The sequence below is a fragment of the Ranitomeya variabilis genome, chromosome 5 (genome assembly GCF_051348905.1).
Source record: "Ranitomeya variabilis isolate aRanVar5 chromosome 5, aRanVar5.hap1, whole genome shotgun sequence".
In the NCBI taxonomy this organism is placed as follows: Eukaryota; Metazoa; Chordata; class Amphibia; order Anura; family Dendrobatidae; genus Ranitomeya; species Ranitomeya variabilis.
In genome coordinates, this window is record NC_135236.1 from 32,335,850 (window position 1) to 32,354,634 (window position 18,785).

At 46.8% G+C, this 18,785-nt stretch overlaps 1 protein-coding gene across 3 annotated transcripts in view; it reads right to left on the reverse strand.

Moving 5' to 3' along the window:
• Positions 1 to 18,785, reverse strand: part of CHD3 (chromodomain helicase DNA binding protein 3) — a 79,344-nt gene that overhangs the window by 37,151 nt on the left and 23,408 nt on the right. For 2 of the 3 annotated variants that reach the window (XM_077261655.1, XM_077261657.1), the window contains exons 2-14: positions 18,225 to 18,352; positions 17,178 to 17,339; positions 16,958 to 17,079; positions 15,307 to 15,545; positions 14,757 to 14,881; positions 12,835 to 12,982; positions 12,498 to 12,682; positions 10,925 to 11,155; positions 10,525 to 10,722; positions 10,075 to 10,280; positions 9,655 to 9,786; positions 5,535 to 5,634; positions 5,264 to 5,455 (exon numbers count right to left, since the gene is read on the reverse strand). In XM_077261655.1, coding sequence (XP_077117770.1) covers positions 5,264 to 5,455; positions 5,535 to 5,634; positions 9,655 to 9,786; positions 10,075 to 10,280; positions 10,525 to 10,722; positions 10,925 to 11,155; positions 12,498 to 12,682; positions 12,835 to 12,982; positions 14,757 to 14,881; positions 15,307 to 15,545; positions 16,958 to 17,079; positions 17,178 to 17,339; positions 18,225 to 18,352 — 2,168 coding nt within the window. The remainder of the gene's footprint in view (positions 1 to 5,263; positions 5,456 to 5,534; positions 5,635 to 9,654; positions 9,787 to 10,074; positions 10,281 to 10,524; positions 10,723 to 10,924; positions 11,156 to 12,497; positions 12,683 to 12,834; positions 12,983 to 14,756; positions 14,882 to 15,306; positions 15,546 to 16,957; positions 17,080 to 17,177; positions 17,340 to 18,224; positions 18,353 to 18,785) is intronic. The other variant, XM_077261656.1, reaches the window with a different exon arrangement.

An 18,785-nucleotide genomic window follows, 5' to 3' on the forward strand; every position in this document is an offset into this window, starting at 1 on the left:
ACTGTTATAGAGGAACACAATGAGGCTGGTACTGTTATAGGGGGACACACTGAGGCTGGTACTGTTATAGGGGGACACACTGAGGCTGGTACTGTTATAGGGGAACACACTGAGGCTGGTACTGTTATAGGGGGGACACACTGAGGCTGGTACTGTTACAGGCGGACACACTGAGGCTAGTACTGTTATAGGGGGACACACTGAGGCTGGTACTGTTATAGAGGGACACACTGAGGCTGGTACTGTTATAGGCGGACACACTGAGGCTAGTACTGCTATAGGGGGACATACTGAGGCTGGTACTGTTATAGAGGGACACACTGAGGCTAGTACTGTTATAGAGGGACACACTGAGGCTGGTACTGTTATAGGCGGAAAGACTGAGGCTGGTACTGTTATAGGGGGGCACACTGAGGCTGGTACTGTAATAGGGGGACATACTGAGGCTGGTACTGTTATAGGGGGAAACACTGAGGCTGGTACTGTTATAGGGGGACACATTGAGGCAGGTACTGTTATAGGGGGACACACTGAGGCTGGTACTGTTATAGAGGAACACACTGAGGCTGGTGCTGTTATAGGGGGACACATTGAGGCTGGTACTGTTATAGGGGGACACATTGAGGCAGGTACTGTTATAGGGGGACACACTGAGGCTGGTACTGTTATAGGGGACACACTGAGGCTGGTACTGTTATAGGGGGACACACTGAGGCTGGTACTGTTATAGGGGGACACACTGAGGCTGGTACTGTTACAGAGGAACACACTGAGGCTGGTACTGTTATAGAGGGACACACTGAGGCTGGTACTGTTATAGGCGGACAGACTGAGGCTGGTACTGTTATAGGGGGACACATTGAGGCAGGTACTGTTATAGGGGGACACACTGAGGCTGGTACTGTTATAGGGGACACACTAAGGCTGGTACTGTTATAGGGGGACACACTGAGGCTGGTACTGTTATAGGGGGACACACTGAGGCTAGTACTGTTACAGAGGAACACACTGAGGCTAGTACTGTTATAGAGGGACACACTGAGGCTGGTACTGTTATAGAGGGACACACTGAGGCTGGTACTGTTATAGGGGGAAACACTGAGGCTGGTACTGTTATAGGGGGACACACTGAGGCTGGTACTGTTACAGAGGAACACACTGAGGCTGGTACTGCTATAGAGGGACACACTGAGGCTAGTACTGTTATAGGGGGGACACACTGAGGCTGGTACTGTTATAGGGGGGACACACTGAGGCTGGTACTGTTATAGAGGAACACACTGAGGCTGGTACTGTTATAGGGGGACACACTGAGGCTGGTACTGTTATAGGGGGGACACACTGAGGCACATACTGTTATAGGGGAACACACTGAGGCTGGTACTGTTATAGAGGAACACACTGAGGCTGGTGCTGTTATAGGGTGACACACTGAGGCTGGTACTGTTATAGGGGACATACTGAGGCTGGTACTGTTACAGGGGAACACACTGAGGCTGGTACTGTTATAGAGGGACACACTGAGGCTGGTACTGTTATAGGGGAACACACTGAGGCTGGTACTGTTATAGGGGGGCACACTGAGGCTGGTACTGTTATAGAGGAACACACTGAGTCTGGTACTGTTATAGAGGAAAGGAACACACTGAGGCTGGTACTGTTATAGAGGAACACATTGAGGCTGGTGCTGTTATAGGGGGACACACTGAGGCTGGTACTGTTATAGGGGGACACACTGAGGCTGGTACTGTTATAGAGGAACACACTGAGGCTGGTACTGTTATAGAGGAACACAATGAGGCTGGTACTGTTATAGGGGGACACACTGAGGCTGGTACTGTTATAGGGGGACACACTGAGGCTGGTACTGTTATAGGGGAACACACTGAGGCTGGTACTGTTATAGGGGGGACTCACTGAGGCTGGTACTGTTATAGGCGGACACACTGAGGCTAGTACTGTTATAGGGGGACACACTGAGGCTGGTACTGTTATAGAGGGACACACTGAGGCTGGTCCTGTTATAGGCGGACACACTGAGGCTAGTACTGCTATAGGGGGACATACTGAGGCTGGTACTGTTATAGAGGGACACACTGAGGCTAGTACTGTTATAGAGGGACACACTGAGGCTGGTACTGTTATAGGCGGACAGACTGAGGCTGGTACTGTTATAGGGGGGCACACTGAGGCTGGTACTGTAATAGGGGGACATACTGAGGCTGGTACTGTTATAGGGGGAAACACTGAGGCTGGTACTGTTATAGGGGGACACATTGAGGCAGGTACTGTTATAGGGGGACACACTGAGGCTGGTACTGTTATAGAGGAACACACTGAGGCTGGTGTTGTTATAGGGGGACACATTGAGGCTGGTACTGTTATAGGGGGACACATTGAGGCAGGTACTGTTATAGGGGGACACACTGAGGCTGGTACTGTTATAGGGGACACACTGAGGCTGGTACTGTTATAGGGGGACACACTGAGGCTGGTACTGTTATAGGGGGACACACTGAGGCTGGTACTGTTACAGAGGAACACACTGAGGCTGGTACTGTTATAGAGGGACACACTGAGGCTGGTACTGTTATAGGCGGACAGACTGAGGCTGGTACTGTTATAGGGGGACACATTGAGGCAGGTACTGTTATAGGGGGACACACTGAGGCTGGTACTGTTATAGGGGACACACTAAGGCTGGTACTGTTATAGGGGGACACACTGAGGCTGGTACTGTTATAGGGGGACACACTGAGGCTAGTACTGTTACAGAGGAACACACTGAGGCTAGTACTGTTATAGAGGGACACACTGAGGCTGGTACTGTTATAGAGGGACACACTGAGGCTGGTACTGTTATAGGGGGAAACACTGAGGCTGGTACTGTTATAGGGGGACACACTGAGGCTGGTACTGTTACAGAGGAACACACTGAGGCTGGTACTGCTATAGAGGGACACACTGAGGCTAGTACTGTTATAGGGGGGACACACTGAGGCTGGTACTGTTATAGGGGGGACACACTGAGGCTGGTACTGTTATAGAGGAACACACTGAGGCTGGTACTGTTATAGGGGGACACACTGAGGCTGGTACTGTTATAGGGGGGACACACTGAGGCACATACTGTTATAGGGGAACACACTGAGGCTGGTACTGTTATAGAGGAACACACTGAGGCTGGTGCTGTTATAGGGGGACACACTGAGGCTGGTACTGTTATAGGGGACATACTGAGGCTGGTACTGTTACAGGGGAACACACTGAGGCTGGTACTGTTATAGAGGGACACACTGAGGCTGGTACTGTTATAGGGGAACACACTGAGGCTGGTACTGTTATAGGGGGGCACACTGAGGCTGGTACTGTTATAGAGGAACACACTGAGTCTGGTACTGTTATAGAGGAAAGGAACACACTGAGGCTGGTACTGTTATAGAGGAACACATTGAGGCTGGTGCTGTTATAGGGGGACACACAGAGGCTGGTACTGTTATAGGGGGACACACTGAGGCTGGTACTGTTATAGAGGAACACACTGAGGCTGGTACTGTTATAGAGGAACACAATGAGGCTGGTACTGTTATAGGGGGACACACTGAGGCTGGTACTGTTATAGGGGGACACACTGAGGCTGGTACTGTTATAGGGGAACACACTGAGGCTGGTACTGTTATAGGGGGACACACTGAGGCTGGTACTGTTATAGGCGGACACACTGAGGCTAGTACTGTTATAGGGGGACACACTGAGGCTGGTACTGTTATAGAGGGACACACTGAGGCTGGTACTGTTATAGGGGGGACACACTGAGGCTGGTACTGTTATAGGCGGACACACTGAGGCTAGTACTGTTATAGGGGGACACACTGAGGCTGGTACTGTTATAGAGGGACACACTGAGGCTGGTACTGTTATAGGCGGACACACTGAGGCTAGTACTGCTATAGGGGGACATACTGAGGCTGGTACTGTTATAGAGGGACACACTGAGGCTAGTACTGTTATAGAGGGACACACTGAGGCTGGTACTGTTATAGGCGGACAGACTGAGGCTGGTACTGTTATAGGGGGGCACACTGAGGCTGGTACTGTAATAGGGGGACATACTGAGGCTGGTACTGTTATAGGGGGAAACACTGAGGCTGGTACTGTTATAGGGGGACACATTGAGGCAGGTACTGTTATAGGGGGACACACTGAGGCTGGTACTGTTATAGAGGAACACACTGAGGCTGGTGCTGTTATAGAGGGACACACTGAGGCTAGTGCTGTTATAGAGGGACACACTGAGGCTAGTGCTGTTATAGAGGGACACACTGAGGCTGGTACTGTTATAGAGGGACACACTGAGGCTGGTACTGTTATAGCGGACACGCTGAGGCTGGTACTGTTATAGGGGGACACACTGAGGCTGGTACTGTTATAGAGGGACACACTGAGGCTGGTAGTTATAGGGGACACACTGAGGCTGGTACTGTTATAGAGGGACACACTGAGGCTGGTAGTTATAGGGGACACACTGAGGCTGGTACTGTTATAGAGGGACACACTGAGGCTAGTGCTGTTATAGAGGGACACACTGAGGCTAGTGCTGTTATAGAGGGACACACTGAGGCTGGTACTGTTATAGAGGGACACACTGAGGCTGGTACTGTTATAGGGGACACGCTGAGGCTGGTACTGTTATAGGGGGACACACTGAGGCTGGTACTGTTATAGAGGGACACACTGAGGCTGGTAGTTATAGGGGACACACTGAGGCTGGTACTGTTATAGGGGGACACACTGAGGCTGGTGCTGGTATAGGGGGACACATTGTGGTTGGTAATGTTATGGGGAGACACACTGGCTGTTATGGTGGGATTCCTCTTCTGAGTTATTCTGTAAAGGGTAGGTTATACATGTGAGGGTTATGGAGACTGCAAGTGTTTTACAGCTGTGGCCTCTCTCCTCGCTGAGTGGCAGGCAGGAGGTCAGCGGACCCCCATTCACCCACTATAGAGGTCTCAGAGCTGTAAGCTGCTTGGCAGCCGTATGGTCAGAAGCTGTGGCTCGGGGACAGGGAACATCGCCTTATCCATCATGTCACGCTGGGATACAGAGTGGATACCATCCAGTCCTTTACTGCCCCTTTACGTTTCGTGTCTAGCCTCTTATCTCAGCGTAAAGGGGTATTCCGATCATATAAAATACACGGCACATCGCTGACACCTGGGACCCTCACTAACGCCAAACACGTCCATTTCTGCCATCTTACCTCTTTGTAGAGAGAATATAAGAACACTATGGTCTGTATGGTTTTTCCCAGGCCCATCTCATCGGCCAAGATGGTGTCCGTGCCTTGTGCCCAGGAGAACCGCAACCAGTTTAGTCCCTCCAGCTGGTACATGTGAAGCGTGCCCCCCGTAGAGGAGACGAACGCTGGCTGCACCTCATATTTCACGGTGGGCTGTGAGAAGAAGAGGGGTTACACATGATGGAAGGGTGCGTGAACGCCGCATTCGCCTCACGCCGCTGAGCATACTCACGTCAGTGGTGGGGGATCTGGGGATGTCCTCCATGTACGATTCTTTTGGGATCCTCTTGAATTTTGCAGGGCAGGAGTTGCTTTCGCCCACGGACAGTTCTCTGGAGGGAAAAGATATCAGGATGCACATTAACCCCTCCACGACCTATGACGTAGATATACATGGTGCTGCCATATTACTCCTCAGTTACACTATATACTGCAATACCCGATCGGAGGTTCAAGTCCCTCCACGGTGACCAAAAAAGACAAGTAAAAATGAATTGAAAAAAACATTAAAAAAAATATGTAAAATGTTTAAATCACTCCCTTTTCCCATGCAAAAATAAAAAAAAGTCTGTAAAAATTATTAAAAAAGAAAAAAAAAATTGAAACGGCAGAACTGTCCGTTTTCAGACATCCAAGTCAAAAAATGCAACAAAAAGCGATCAAAACATCTATCAATAAAGATGACGCCTCACACCACACACAAAAAAAGCCCTGACACTGCAAAAAAAAAAAAAAAAAAAGTCTAAGGTCTCCAAAAATGGCGACACAGGCCACACTTTTTTTTTTTTACAAAGTTCAAAGATTTTTTTTAACCCCTTCAGCATCTTGCGATTTTCCGTTTTTGAGCTTTCATTTTTTCTACCCCTTTTTCCCAGATCCATAACCTTTTTTATTTTTTTAATTTTTCCCTCAATATGGCCATGTGAGGGTTTTGTTTTTGCGGGACGAGTTGTATTTTTGTACGACACCATTGGTTTTACCATATAGTGTACTGGAAAACAGGAAAAAAAGAATCCAAGTGCGGTGAAATTGCAAAAAAAAATCAATGCAATTCCACAATTGTTGGGCTTTTTATTTATCATGGCCACTATACAGTAAAACTGAGCAGGTAATACGATTCTCCAGGTCATTACGTGTTCGCAGATACCAAACATGTCCAGTGTATATTTTTATTTAAGTGCTGAAAAAAATAAATCTGACGTTTGTAAAGAAATGAAAATTACTTTTGTCGTCATTTTCCGAGACCCGTAGCGTCTCCATTTTTCGGGATCTGGGGTTGGGTGAGGGCTTGTCTTATGTGCGCCGAGCTGATGTTTTTATTGATACCATTTTGGGATAGATATGATGTTTTCATCACCTGTTATTATATTTTATTGCAATGTTAAAGCAGCCAAAAAAATGTAATTCTGGGGTCTCAATTATTTTTTGCCCGTTGCGCCGTTTATAGTTTGATAGATTGGGAGTTTCTGAACGTGGAGATACCAAATATGTGTATTTTTTAAAATTGTTTTATTGTGAATATTGCAAAAGGGGGTGATTTGAACTTTTGTGTTTTTTTTTAAACTTTTTTTTACACTTTTTACTGTATTTAATAGTCCCCTTAGGCCTCTTTCACATCTCAGTCTTTTGGCGTCAGTTTGAAACCGCTATTTTCGTCAAATAGCGGATCCGCCATTTTTTTTGGCGGATCCGCTATTTTTCCATAGACATGCATTAGCGACGGATTGTGGCGGATGGTCGTCCGTTCCATCCGCCATGCGACGGATCCGTCGAGATTTGGCGGACGTCATCTAGACATTGACGGACATTATAACGTTTTTTGTCTGCGCCGAAATGGCGGTTCGCAACGGATCCGTCGCGTCCGCCATTCCATAGAATGGCCGCCTATGGGCGACGGATCCGTCGCGACCGTCATTTCGGTGGATCCGTCGCCCCAATCCGCTTTTTCAATTGCACATGCTCCAAAAAGTAGATACTTTTCCCAGACAACCCCCAAGTAACGGATCCGTCAAAAAAACAGATCCGTTAGAACCGTTTTCTCAACAATTGTGACGGATCCGTCGATCCGTCACTATGTCGGAGGTGACTGACGCCAAATAACTGAAGTGTGAAAGAAGCCTTAGGAGACCTGAAGCTGCGATCGTCCTTTCACTGTATGTATGGCAGAAATCCCAATCTCCTATGAACGCCAGACACAGGAGGTCTTCTGTAGACAACCAGCTGTCTTGACATCCCATCGGCACCCCTTGATCATGTGACAGGGCGCCGATGGGTGGGACTTGTGACGCGCTTCTTGCCGGCGCTTGTTAAATGCAGCTGTCAGTGATTGACAGAAGCATTTAATTGGTTAACAGCTGCAGGTGGATCTCTGATCCACCTGCGGCTGTTAGAGGCACATGATAGCTGATAAGATCAGATGTCATGTGCAGGAAAAGGTGCCGGCTCAGCAACAGGGCCCGCATCAAAGGCAAGGACACGACCTTGGATGTACTGATAGGTGCAAAGCTGTGAAGGGGTTAACCAATAAAAGATTTAAAAATATATATATATATAAGTTTGTTGTTTGTTATCACTACAGGTCCTTCTCAAAAAATTAGCATATAGTGTTAAATTTCATTATTTACCATAATGTAATGATTACAATTAAACTTTCATATATTATAGATTCATTATCCACCAACTGAAATTTGTCAGGTCTTTTATTGTTTTAATACTGATGATTTTGGCATACAACTCCTGATAACCCAAAAAACCTGTCTCAATAAATTAGCATATTTCACCCGACCAATCAAATAAAAGTGTTTTTTAATAACAAACAAAAAAAACATCAAATAATAATGTTCAGTTATGCACTCAATACTTGGTCGGGAATCCTTTGGCAGAAATGACTGCTTCAATGCGGCGTGGCATGGAGGCAATCAGCCTGTGACACTGCTGAGATGTTATGGAGGCCCAGGATGCTTCAATAGCGGCCTTAAGCTCATCCAGAGTGTTGGGTCTTGCGTCTCTCAACTTTCTCTTCACAATATCCCACAGATTCTCTATGGGGTTCAGGTCAGGAGAGTTGGCAGGCCAATTGAGCACAGTAATACCATGGTCAGTAAACCATTTACCAGTGGTTTTGGCACTGTGAGCAGGTGCCAGGTCGTGCTGAAAAATGAAATCTTCATCTCCATAAAGCATTTCAGCCGATGGAAGCATGAAGTGCTCCAAAATCTCCTGATAGCTAGCTGCATTGACCCTGCCCTTGATGAAACACAGTGGACCAACACCAGCAGCTGACATGGCACCCCACACCATCACTGACTGTGGGTACTTGACACTGGACTTCAGGCATTTTGGCATTTCCTTCTCCCCAGTCTTCCTCCAGACTCTGGCACCTTGATTTCCGAATGACATGCAAAATTTGCTTTCATCAGAAAAAAGTACTTGGGACCACTTAGCAACAGTCCAGTGCTGCTTCTCTGTAGCCCAGGTCAGGCGCTTCTGCCGCTGTTTATGGTTCAAAAGTGGCTTTACCTGGGGAATGCGGCACCTGTAGCCCATTTCCTGCACACGCCTGTGCACGGTGGCTCTGGATGTTTCCACACCAGACTCAGTCCACTGCTTCCTCAGGTTCCCGAAGGTCTGGAATCGGTCCTTCTCCACAATCTTCCTCAGGGTCCGGTCACCTCTTCTCGTTGTACAGCGTTTTCTGCCACATTTTTTCCTTCCAACAGACTTACCATTGAGGTGCCTTGATACAGCACTCTGGGAACAGCCTATTTGTTGAGAAATTTCTTTCTGGGTCTTACCCTCTTGCTTGAGGGTGTCAATGATGGCCTTCTTGACATCTGTCAGGTCGCTAGTCTTACCCATGATGGGGGTTTTGAGTAATGAACCAGGCAGGGAGTTTTTAAAAGCCTCAGGTATCTTTTGCATGTGTTTAGAGTTAATTAGTTGATTCAGAAGATTAGGGTAATAGGTCGTTTAGAGAACCTTTTCTTGATATGCTAATTTATTGAGACAGGTTTTTTGGGTTATCAGGAGTTGTAGGCCAAAATCATCAGTATTAAAAAAATAAAAGACCTGACAAATTTCAGTTGGTGGATAATGAATCTATAATATATGAAAGTTTAATTGTAATCATTACATTATGGTAAATAATGAAATTTAACACTATATGCTAATTTTTTGAGAAGGACCTGTATATAATAACAAAAAAAAAAAGTTATGTCTCAGGAAAAAATAAGAAGTAAAAAAAAAAAAAGAAAAAAATCGCCAAGCTTTGAAAGGGTCGATTTATTTATCATCCTCATCAGATAGGATCTATGCAGAGTGAAGTCCGGACTCTTGTAGCCCCTCTTCGGTACCTGTGTCTCCAGTACATCTGTTTGTGGTAATTATAGTCCGGTAGTTTCATCGTGTCCTCCTCCCATGTTGACTGATCATAGGAGAGGTCTCTCCACTTCACCAGGTAGCGGTACGTTCCCTTCTTGTCCAAGCTGAAAAAGGAAAAGATTCACTTGTACAATGCACTGCAATACTCAGGTATTGTATTGTTCTGGCTCCTCCGGTGGAAATATGGCAGAGTCTGGGGTCTTCACAACCATTACCATCCACCAGCACAATAATAATGGCGCTGCGGGTGAAGAAGAAAGTGACAAAGTGCGTCTTCTCTTTCTAACCGTTTAGATGCTGTGGTCTCTGTTGACTGTAGCATCTAAACGGTTAAACTGGCACGGTCCGTGTATGGAGCAGGCTAGAGTGACCCTGTCCCTTCCCCTCCTCACCTGTGGTTGATAATCCTCTGCAGGGACATCCACTCCGGTTTGATGCCGTATCTATAGAACCTCTCTTCCATGTCGGAGTATTCAGCATCTTTGTTCTTCTCGCTCTTCCCCTCATCTTCTCCGGAGCCGTAATCGAAAGGCGGTGGCTCGTCCATATCGTTTTTCCTCTGGAAGTTTCGGTACATGACTGTGTGGAATATCTCCAGCTGAAAAAAAAATGTAGAGGACGTTAGGAGGGAGATGCGGAGGGAGATGCAGCTGCAGCTTCTCGTTCTGTGATTCTGAGTCTGGATGCTGTGAGAGGGGAGGAAGAGGACCAGGAGTGAGGGGACATCCGCGGGAAATGATATGAAACCAACAGTGGACATCACACTGGGCCGGGTATAGTCAGGATGTCAAGTTTTTTATATCCCATTTCTAAAAGCCATAGGATCATATAAAGATACAGACCTGCAGCTCCGTGATCCAGCAGCAATGCCAGTAGGACATTCCTGCCCACTTCACAAAGAACTCTCTCTCCGACCTCCCCTGCAGGTTCCTGGGCGGCTCCTGATCAGGAGCAGGTAGTTCAGGAGGTGGGACTCCTTCTGGAGGAACCCCCCAGCGCCAGTGCAGGATCTTCTGCACCCGACCTTTTAGCCTTGGGCACTGCGGACCAAAAGAAAACGATGAGAGACGCAAACGTGGCGCCCTAGAATGTACCCATTGCACCCCGTAATCACCAACTAATGTTTTTTAGATATTGCCTCACTTAATGTGGATGTGTAAGGCTTGGTTTTGTTTTCAGCTAATCTGCGTAACTGTTTTTATGGGCAAAGCGACACATAATGTAGCCCAAGGAAATTCTTACCGTGCATCGTGGGCAAAGCCATTCCCCGTGAGGGATGTCGGGCAGCGGAGGGTTGAGGCAGTGGATGTGGTAGGAGGACACACAGGCATCGCAGCACAGCAGCTCTCCGCCATCCTTGCACACCCGGCAGAACTCCATGTGGTCGTCTTCTTCCTCCCGCCTATCTCGCCGGTGTTCCTCCAGCTCTTCCTCCTCCAGCTCCTTGGCTTCCCACTGGACTCCCTCTTTCTCCTGGAACATATTAATGGTTTCCACATTATGTTCAGCCATTACACGTGCGGTTGCTAGGCCTCAGTTCACATTTAGTTTTCTCTATTTTCATACTGTTATTTAGAGCCAACAATTACAGCATATAATTATGGCCACCTGCAGGCACCACTAGGGGGAGCTGAGGAGCTTATTGAAGACAGGCTTATTACAGGAGCATGCAGTGAGCTCCCCTTAGTGGCAGTAATAAGATCGTCATTAAACCATGGTTGTGTACAGAGGAGCAGCGGATTTGCAGCTCTGAATAAATTAAAATAAACTCCCACCCATTAAAAAAAATTACAATGAAAATAGAATAACATTTTGACCTCTGGTGATAAACTTATATTAAAGGGGTTGTCCGAGTTAGTCCAGCTCCAATCCTTATTGTTAGACCCCTTACATGCCACTGGTGATCTCTGACAGAGGAATTTAAGATATGTGATCCCACCCAGATTTCAGTCCCTCAGAATGTTTTTTAATTTTTTTCAATAATTACTCTTTTTATTTTATTTTTTGGGGGAGGGGTTATGTTTTACTTTTATTAACTTATTTTTACAAAACTTTCATTTTTTTATAAATATGTATATATATATATATTTTATATAAAATACATTTGTATTTTATATCGATTTATATGTGTTACATAATATGTCCCCCACCCAAGCAGTCAAAAAATATTTCTGGGGAACATGGGCTGCAATGCTGAAGACCCCGGTCAACCTCCATCTTGGGTTCAAGTCCTCCAGAAAATAAAAAAAAGCATAAAAATATAAATCATCCATTTTGTAAAATAAAAAATATATAAAGTTAACTCTTTAGAAATCGTCACACCTGCAAAAGTCCAATCTATCAAAATGTTAAATTATTTAGCCCGTGTGGCAAACGACGCAAACAAAAAATGATTTTAAATGCCAGAATTGTCATTTTTTTTTGCTCATTGCGCTTCCTTGAAAAGGAATGTGTCATAAAAAAAATGTAAGTATTAATTTTTTTTAAAAAACATTAACTTTTATTCATAGCATAAAATAATAAAAATCATTTAAAAATATTTGACATGTTCCACTTTTGAACACCAGGGGGAGCAGCTGCTGAAATTTGTCTTGAAAACCTTGTCTACCGCTAGCTCGCTTTACGACTGCTGCAAATGTGGGCGTGGTCTTCTCACAAGTGTGTGATGTCTCCTCCCCGTTTCCAAAAGGATGAGGAAGAATGAAGTTGACACAGTCATGTAAATTATTTGCAGGCGGGATAAGTATTATGAGAGGTTTATAACTGCTTGTGGCAGGAAAGGGCTGAAAAATGAGCCCTCACCGCTGTCACTTACACAATGTGGGCAGCTCCAGTTGCCCTGGGGGGCTCGCTCTAATTCTGGCTCTAGGCACACCAGGTGATAAGCCCGGGGACACGTGTCGCACAGGATGATCTCGCCACCTTGCTGGCAGACCTCGCAGTAGTCCTGGTGGTCAGTTTCATAGCCCTCTCCCGCGGAGATCCCTTCCTCCACGACAACTAAAAATGAAAAAAAAGCAAAAACCGAGAAAGTGAGACGTTTCCGGACTGATAAAGAGCCGACTGCGCCTGTCTTATGGCCACAACCACAGGCCGTCCTGGCTGCCTTATGTTTCGCCGTCTACCGGCGGCTTCCTCTCTGGTTCTCTCACCTCTCCACATTTTACCTTTCTTCTTCTTTTTCCCGGCCGGTCTCCCTCGCTTCCTCTTTACTCGTCCTGAGCTGTCTGACGGGACGGAGGAGCTGTGGACGCTGGAGTTCTCCATGTCGGACACTTCGGGGTGCTCCATCTCCTCACTCTGCGGGGACACAGTGACAGCTACGACTAATATATCGCCGGCCCTTCTATAAAGACGGATTCCACTGCTAAATGCTTCCGTCACCAAAGGACTGAATTCTAAGGGTCTGTCAGAGGTACAAATTAATTTTGGGGGTCTGGTCTTGGGTCTCATAAAATTTTACAGATCTGATTTATTTTGGAGTTTTGATCTGGACTATTTTTGGGGGTCTGGTCTGGGGTTAGAATTAATTTTAGGAGTTTTCTCATTGGGTCTTAATGTTATGGGTCGGGACAAGAGTCTGAATAATTTTAGGGATCCGGTCTGGGATTTGAATTAATTTTAGGGGTCTGCTCTTGGATCCAATTCATTTTAAGTATCTGAATTATTTTAAGCGGTCTTGTTTGGGCTCCAAAATAATTCTAGGGGTCTGGTCTGGGGTCCGAGGTTTGGTTTTGGAGATCTGATGAAAGGGTTGGTTTGGGGCCAATTTTAGGGGTCTCATTAATTTTACAGATATGAACTATTTTGGAAGTCTGGTCTAGGGTCCAATTACTTTTAGTGGTCTGGGGGGGTCTTACCTGGGATCTTAGCAATTTTGGACTGCTGCAGAATTTTAGGGATCCGGTTGGAGGACTGAATCAGGGGTCTAGTCTTGGGTCTCATTTTTTCATTTATTTTACCTACTTATATAGCGCCATTAATTCCACAGCGCTTTACAGTTTGAACACATTGTCATCACTGTCCCCGATGGGGCTCACAATCTAGATTCCCTATCAGTATGTCTTTGGAATGTGGGAGGAAACCGGAGAAGCCAGAAGAAACCCACGCAAACATGGAGAGAACATACAAACTCTTTGCAGATGTCGTCCTTGGTGGGATTTGAACCCAGGACTCCAGCGCTGCAAGGCTGCAGTGCTAACCACTGAGCCACCGTGCTGTCCTCTGAATTATTTCTGGGGTCTGATCTGGGCTTCAAATGAATTTCAGGGGTCTAGTCTGCAATATATAAAAAATATAGAGGTGTCGTTTGGGGTCCGATACATTTTAGGGGCAAGAATTAACTTTAGGGGTCTTGTCTGTGGCCTTAGTTAGTTTTAGGGGGTTTTGCCTTTGATGTTAACCTAGTGGTCTGGTCAAAAGCTTGATTAATTTTTGGGATCTGGTCAAAGGTCTAAATCATTTTATGGGTCTGGTATATAGTCTAAATCATTTCGGGGGGCTGGTCTGGGGAGGGGTCCAAATTAAATTTAGGGGTCCAAGCTTGGATCACGTTAAGTCTAGAAAACTGAATTATTTTAGGGGTCTGGTCTGGGTTCCAAACCAACCTTAGTGATCTGATACATTCTGGGGTCTGATTCAATTTTAGGGACTGGTCTGGGGGCAGAATTAAAATAAAGCATCCTGAGTAGTATCCTAATAATTTTAGTGGCCTGGGGCCTGCTTAATTTCAGGGTCCGGTCTAGGGGTGTAAATTAATTTTAGGGGTTTGGGGTGATAGCTGATAAATATTAGTGGCCCAGTCAGGAGACTGAAGTAATTTCACGGGTCTGGTTTGTGGGTTAATCTGAGGTATCAGTGGATTTAGGGGTACGTCTTGGGCTCTGAAGGAGTTTGGGGGTGTATGGTCCTATTAAATTTTGAGAGGTGGTCAGAATCAATTTACTAGTTTATTAGTTGTTGAGAAACGTCAGTAAGATGATTCCTTCACGTCTATGAAACCTCCACAATAGATAAGCAGCGCCTCGGAGCCCCTTATGTATACAGTAGGATAGCGATGCGCCAGGGCACTTACTGAGCTGCCAGCTTTCCTCTTCACTCCACCCAGTTTAATCTTCAGCAGGGTCATTTTCTTTTTGCCGGGTTTCCTCTTGGGCTCGGACATCCGGGTGCTCTTGTACGGCTTCTTATGCCCTGGACCTGAGACAGAAATAATAGTGAGCAGATGATATGGCGGGTATGAGGTGGCAAAGCTCTGCAGGGATGGGCACTGATACTGCAGGGATGGGCGCTGGTACTGCAGGGATGGGCACTGGTGCTGCAGGGATGGGCACTGGTGCTGCAGGGATGCGCACTGAGGCTGCAGGGATGGGCACTGAGGCTTCAGGGATGGGCACTGGTGCTGCAGGGATGGGCACTGGTGCTGCGGGGATGGGCACTGATGCTGCGGGGATGTGCACTGATGCCGCAGGGATGGGCACTGGTGCTGCAGGGATGGACACTGAGGCTGCAGGAATGGGCACTGAGGCTGCATGGATGGGCACTGAGGCTTCAGGGATGGGCACTGAGGCTGCAGGGACAGGCACTAGTGCTGCAGGGATGGGCACTGGTGCTGTTGGGCTCACCCTTGCCCTCCTTGGTCTTGGCTCGGCGGATTGGCACTGCCTGGGAAACGCTGGCAGAATCGGGGAGGGTGATGGTCACTTGCTCGGCCACCGCTGCTGCAGCTGCTGCCGCCGCCGCTGCCACTGCCGCAGGCGATGACTTGAAAGGGTTGTTGGCACTAAATTCTCGCCACTTGGCACCCAGAATGGTCATCATCTTGGACATTGGAATTTTGGGGTTCTTCTTGGCAATGAGAGGCCTAAAGGTACACAGTGACAAAAAGCCATGGGTCTATCCCTGTATTTATAAAGGCGACATAACAGGGGAATTAGAAGCCAATGACATCGAGAGAGCGAGAAACACAAGCCACAAAGCAAATTCCTGCTGCAAAGCAACGTAGACAAAAGCAAGATGTACACCGGGGCCCCACTGTGCACACACAAAGTAACAGAAAGGGGTCAGCAAAAGCCCCTCCCCCTGCAGGGTGATACAGATAAGAGGAGGTAGGATTCTCCTCCCCCTGCAGGGTGATACAGATAGGGGGAGCTATGAGTCTCCTCCCCCAGCAGGGTGACACAGATAGAAGGAGCTATGAGGCTACTCCCCCTGCAGGGTGATAACTCCTCCTTTCTATGAGTCTCCTCCCCCTGCAGGGTGATACAGATAGGAGGAGCTATGAGGCTCCTCCCCCTGCAGGGTGATAGATAGGAGTTATGAGTGTCCTCCCCCTGCAGGGTGATACAGATAGGAGGAGCTAGGAGTCTCCTCCCCCTGCAGGGTGATACAGATAGGAGGAGCAATGAGTCTCCTCCCCCTGCAGGGTGATAGATAGGAGGAGCTAGGAGTCTCCTCCCCCTGCAGGGTGATACAGATAGGAGGAGCAATAAGTCTCTTCCCCCTGCAGGGTGATATAGACAGGAGAAGCTATGAGGCTCCTCCCCCTGCAGGGTGATACAGACAGACTGAAGCTACGGTTTGCTCCTCCTCCAGCAGTCCTATGTAACAACAGTCGCACTCAATAAGGAGAGTTCTGAGTTTTTTTAGTCAAAAAACGTGGTTTCTTTATTGTGAACAAACACCAAAATAAAGGTATCACCGCAGTGTTTCAAGGTAACGTTTCGACCCACAGGGTCTTTCTCAAACCTTACTTTAAATAGTAGATACCGAGCAGAGGGCACATATCCCTGGAGAGGTGCAGGAGTCCCGTTAGGGGCTGTAGCTAGAGAGTGACTGGCGTCTGCGGTGGTGACACACCACCACCGCAGACGCCAGTCACTCTCTAGCTACAGCCCCTAACGGGACTCCTGCACCTCTCCAGGGATATGTGCCCTCTGCTCGGTATCTACTATTTAAAGTAAGGTTTGAGAAAGACCCTGTGGGTCGAAACGTTACCTTGAAACACTGCGGTGATACCTTTATTTTGGTGTTTGTTCACAATAAAGAAACCACGTTTTTTGACTAAAAAAACTCAGAACTCTCCTTATTGAGTGCGACTGTTGTTACATAGGACTATATTCTGGAGTATCCCTCCAAGTTCAGTCTGCACCAACACTAGCGAGAGTGCACGTCTTGTCCTGTACTACCTCCTCCAGCAGTGACAGAAGTGCGGTGTGCCTCCCCGGGGGGTTACGGTATCACGTACAGACCAGCGACGCACAGTGACCACAGTACCTCATGAACTGGCTGAAGGCTTTGTAGTTGGTTAGCGTGTGATAATCGTCATCAGTAAACACATGATCGACGTCCTCCAAGCCCCAGCTGGCCAGCAGCACCGCGGAGGACTTCTGCTCTACCTGAGGGATAGAAGACACATGGGCACATGTTAGCGCACTGCAGTCACCACGCAGCACTCCTCCAGACAAGCGTCCACCGGAGAGTTCTGGGAACGGACCTTGCGCTCTTCCACCACCTCCTCTTTCTTCCTCTTTTTGGTTTTCCTCTCTTTCTTTTCCTTGTGTTTCTTTTTTCTTTTCTTTCCCCCGGCTTCAACGTCGCTATCCTGAGAGATGTGATCTCCGATCCCCTCGTCCCACTTGAGGTCGTCATCGCTTTCCTGGAAAGGCAGATAAAGGAGGAGAGGAAAAGTTTTACTTTCTGGTTCTGTATCTGTGTAGGGGAAAAGAAGCTGCGGGTAAGAGCAGGAGGGCAGAACACAGCTTGTTACTGTCAGCCTGGAGAAAAGGGAGGCATAGGGGGTTACAGGAACTTGTCCTCATGTTATCACCCTCTCCCCTTACCAGACATTTCCATATTCAGGCATTTTTATGCATTTTTTACACAGCTGTTGTGCTTGATACAATGTATGATTGTAGGCAGGTCTGCATGGGGTCGAATTTATAAAAAAAAAAGTTGCTCAGCAATTTGTAACTATGGATGAGTGAATGTTAGCTTAAAGGGAATTGCTCACCAAGTTTTTGCTATGTAATCTGACAGCAGCATGATGTAGGGGCAGAGACCCTGATTCCAGCGATGTATCACTTACTGGGATGCCGTTTTGATAAAATCATTGCTTCCTCTGCCGCAGATCTAGCAGTTCTCTGAATGCTTAGCTCTGTATAACCCCGCCCACAGCACTGATTGGCTGCTTTCTGCGTACACTGACAGAAAACTACCAATCAGTGATGGAGGCGGGGTTACACAGAGCAGGACTACATGGCACAAGACCACTAATCCTCTACTGATGATCAAACACTGATTTTATTGAAATGTGCTGCGTAAAATAAGTTTGTTTTTACGGGCGGGTTTGAGGCGTTTTTACTTGTGGTTTCTTCCCATTTTTTTAATGGATGAAAAATGCGTCGAAAACACATTGTGTGAACAAGCCTTAATAAATTCCTGCCCTAACATTCCAGGACTCAAGGTTCATTCAATAATACACGTGTCAGCTGCCTGACCGGGACAAGAAAAAAAAATAAAGAACAGGAATGAAATCCCTCACAGGCTTTTTGCGTTTCCGCTCTTTTATGGCTCGCGGCGCTCGTTCTTTGCTTTTGTCTTTCTTCTTGGGTCCCCTCTTTTTCTTGACGATGATCTCAGGAGAAGGGACTGGAGACAACTCTTCATCGTCTGTTTAATAATAAAAAAAACAGATTGAGAGTTCAAAGGAGAATTACAATTGTGACATCGAAGAAACAGAAAAGCTCAAAACGGTAAAAAAATATGGCTGTGAGAGTCTCGGAAATCAACTTTTGGCGATGCTGACTTAAATCAATAGTGCAAGTGATTAAACTTTGTAATAAGTGATTTCAGTGAAAAGTGCTTCTTTCTAGACTCAAGAGTCTCTACTTGTCTTTGCTGCGCCTCATAAACTCATCATTCACTTTGAAAAAATGGCTAAAATACCTCTTGCACACGACATACTCTTTCTAGTGTTTTATCTCATCCTAGAGCGTGATTCACAGCTACACTGCTCAGTGATGCTGCATAATGTTCTCCATGTTGCTGTGGCTTCTGTATTTGTGCTACCTAGGAGACAGAGGAACAGGAATTCTGCATGTCT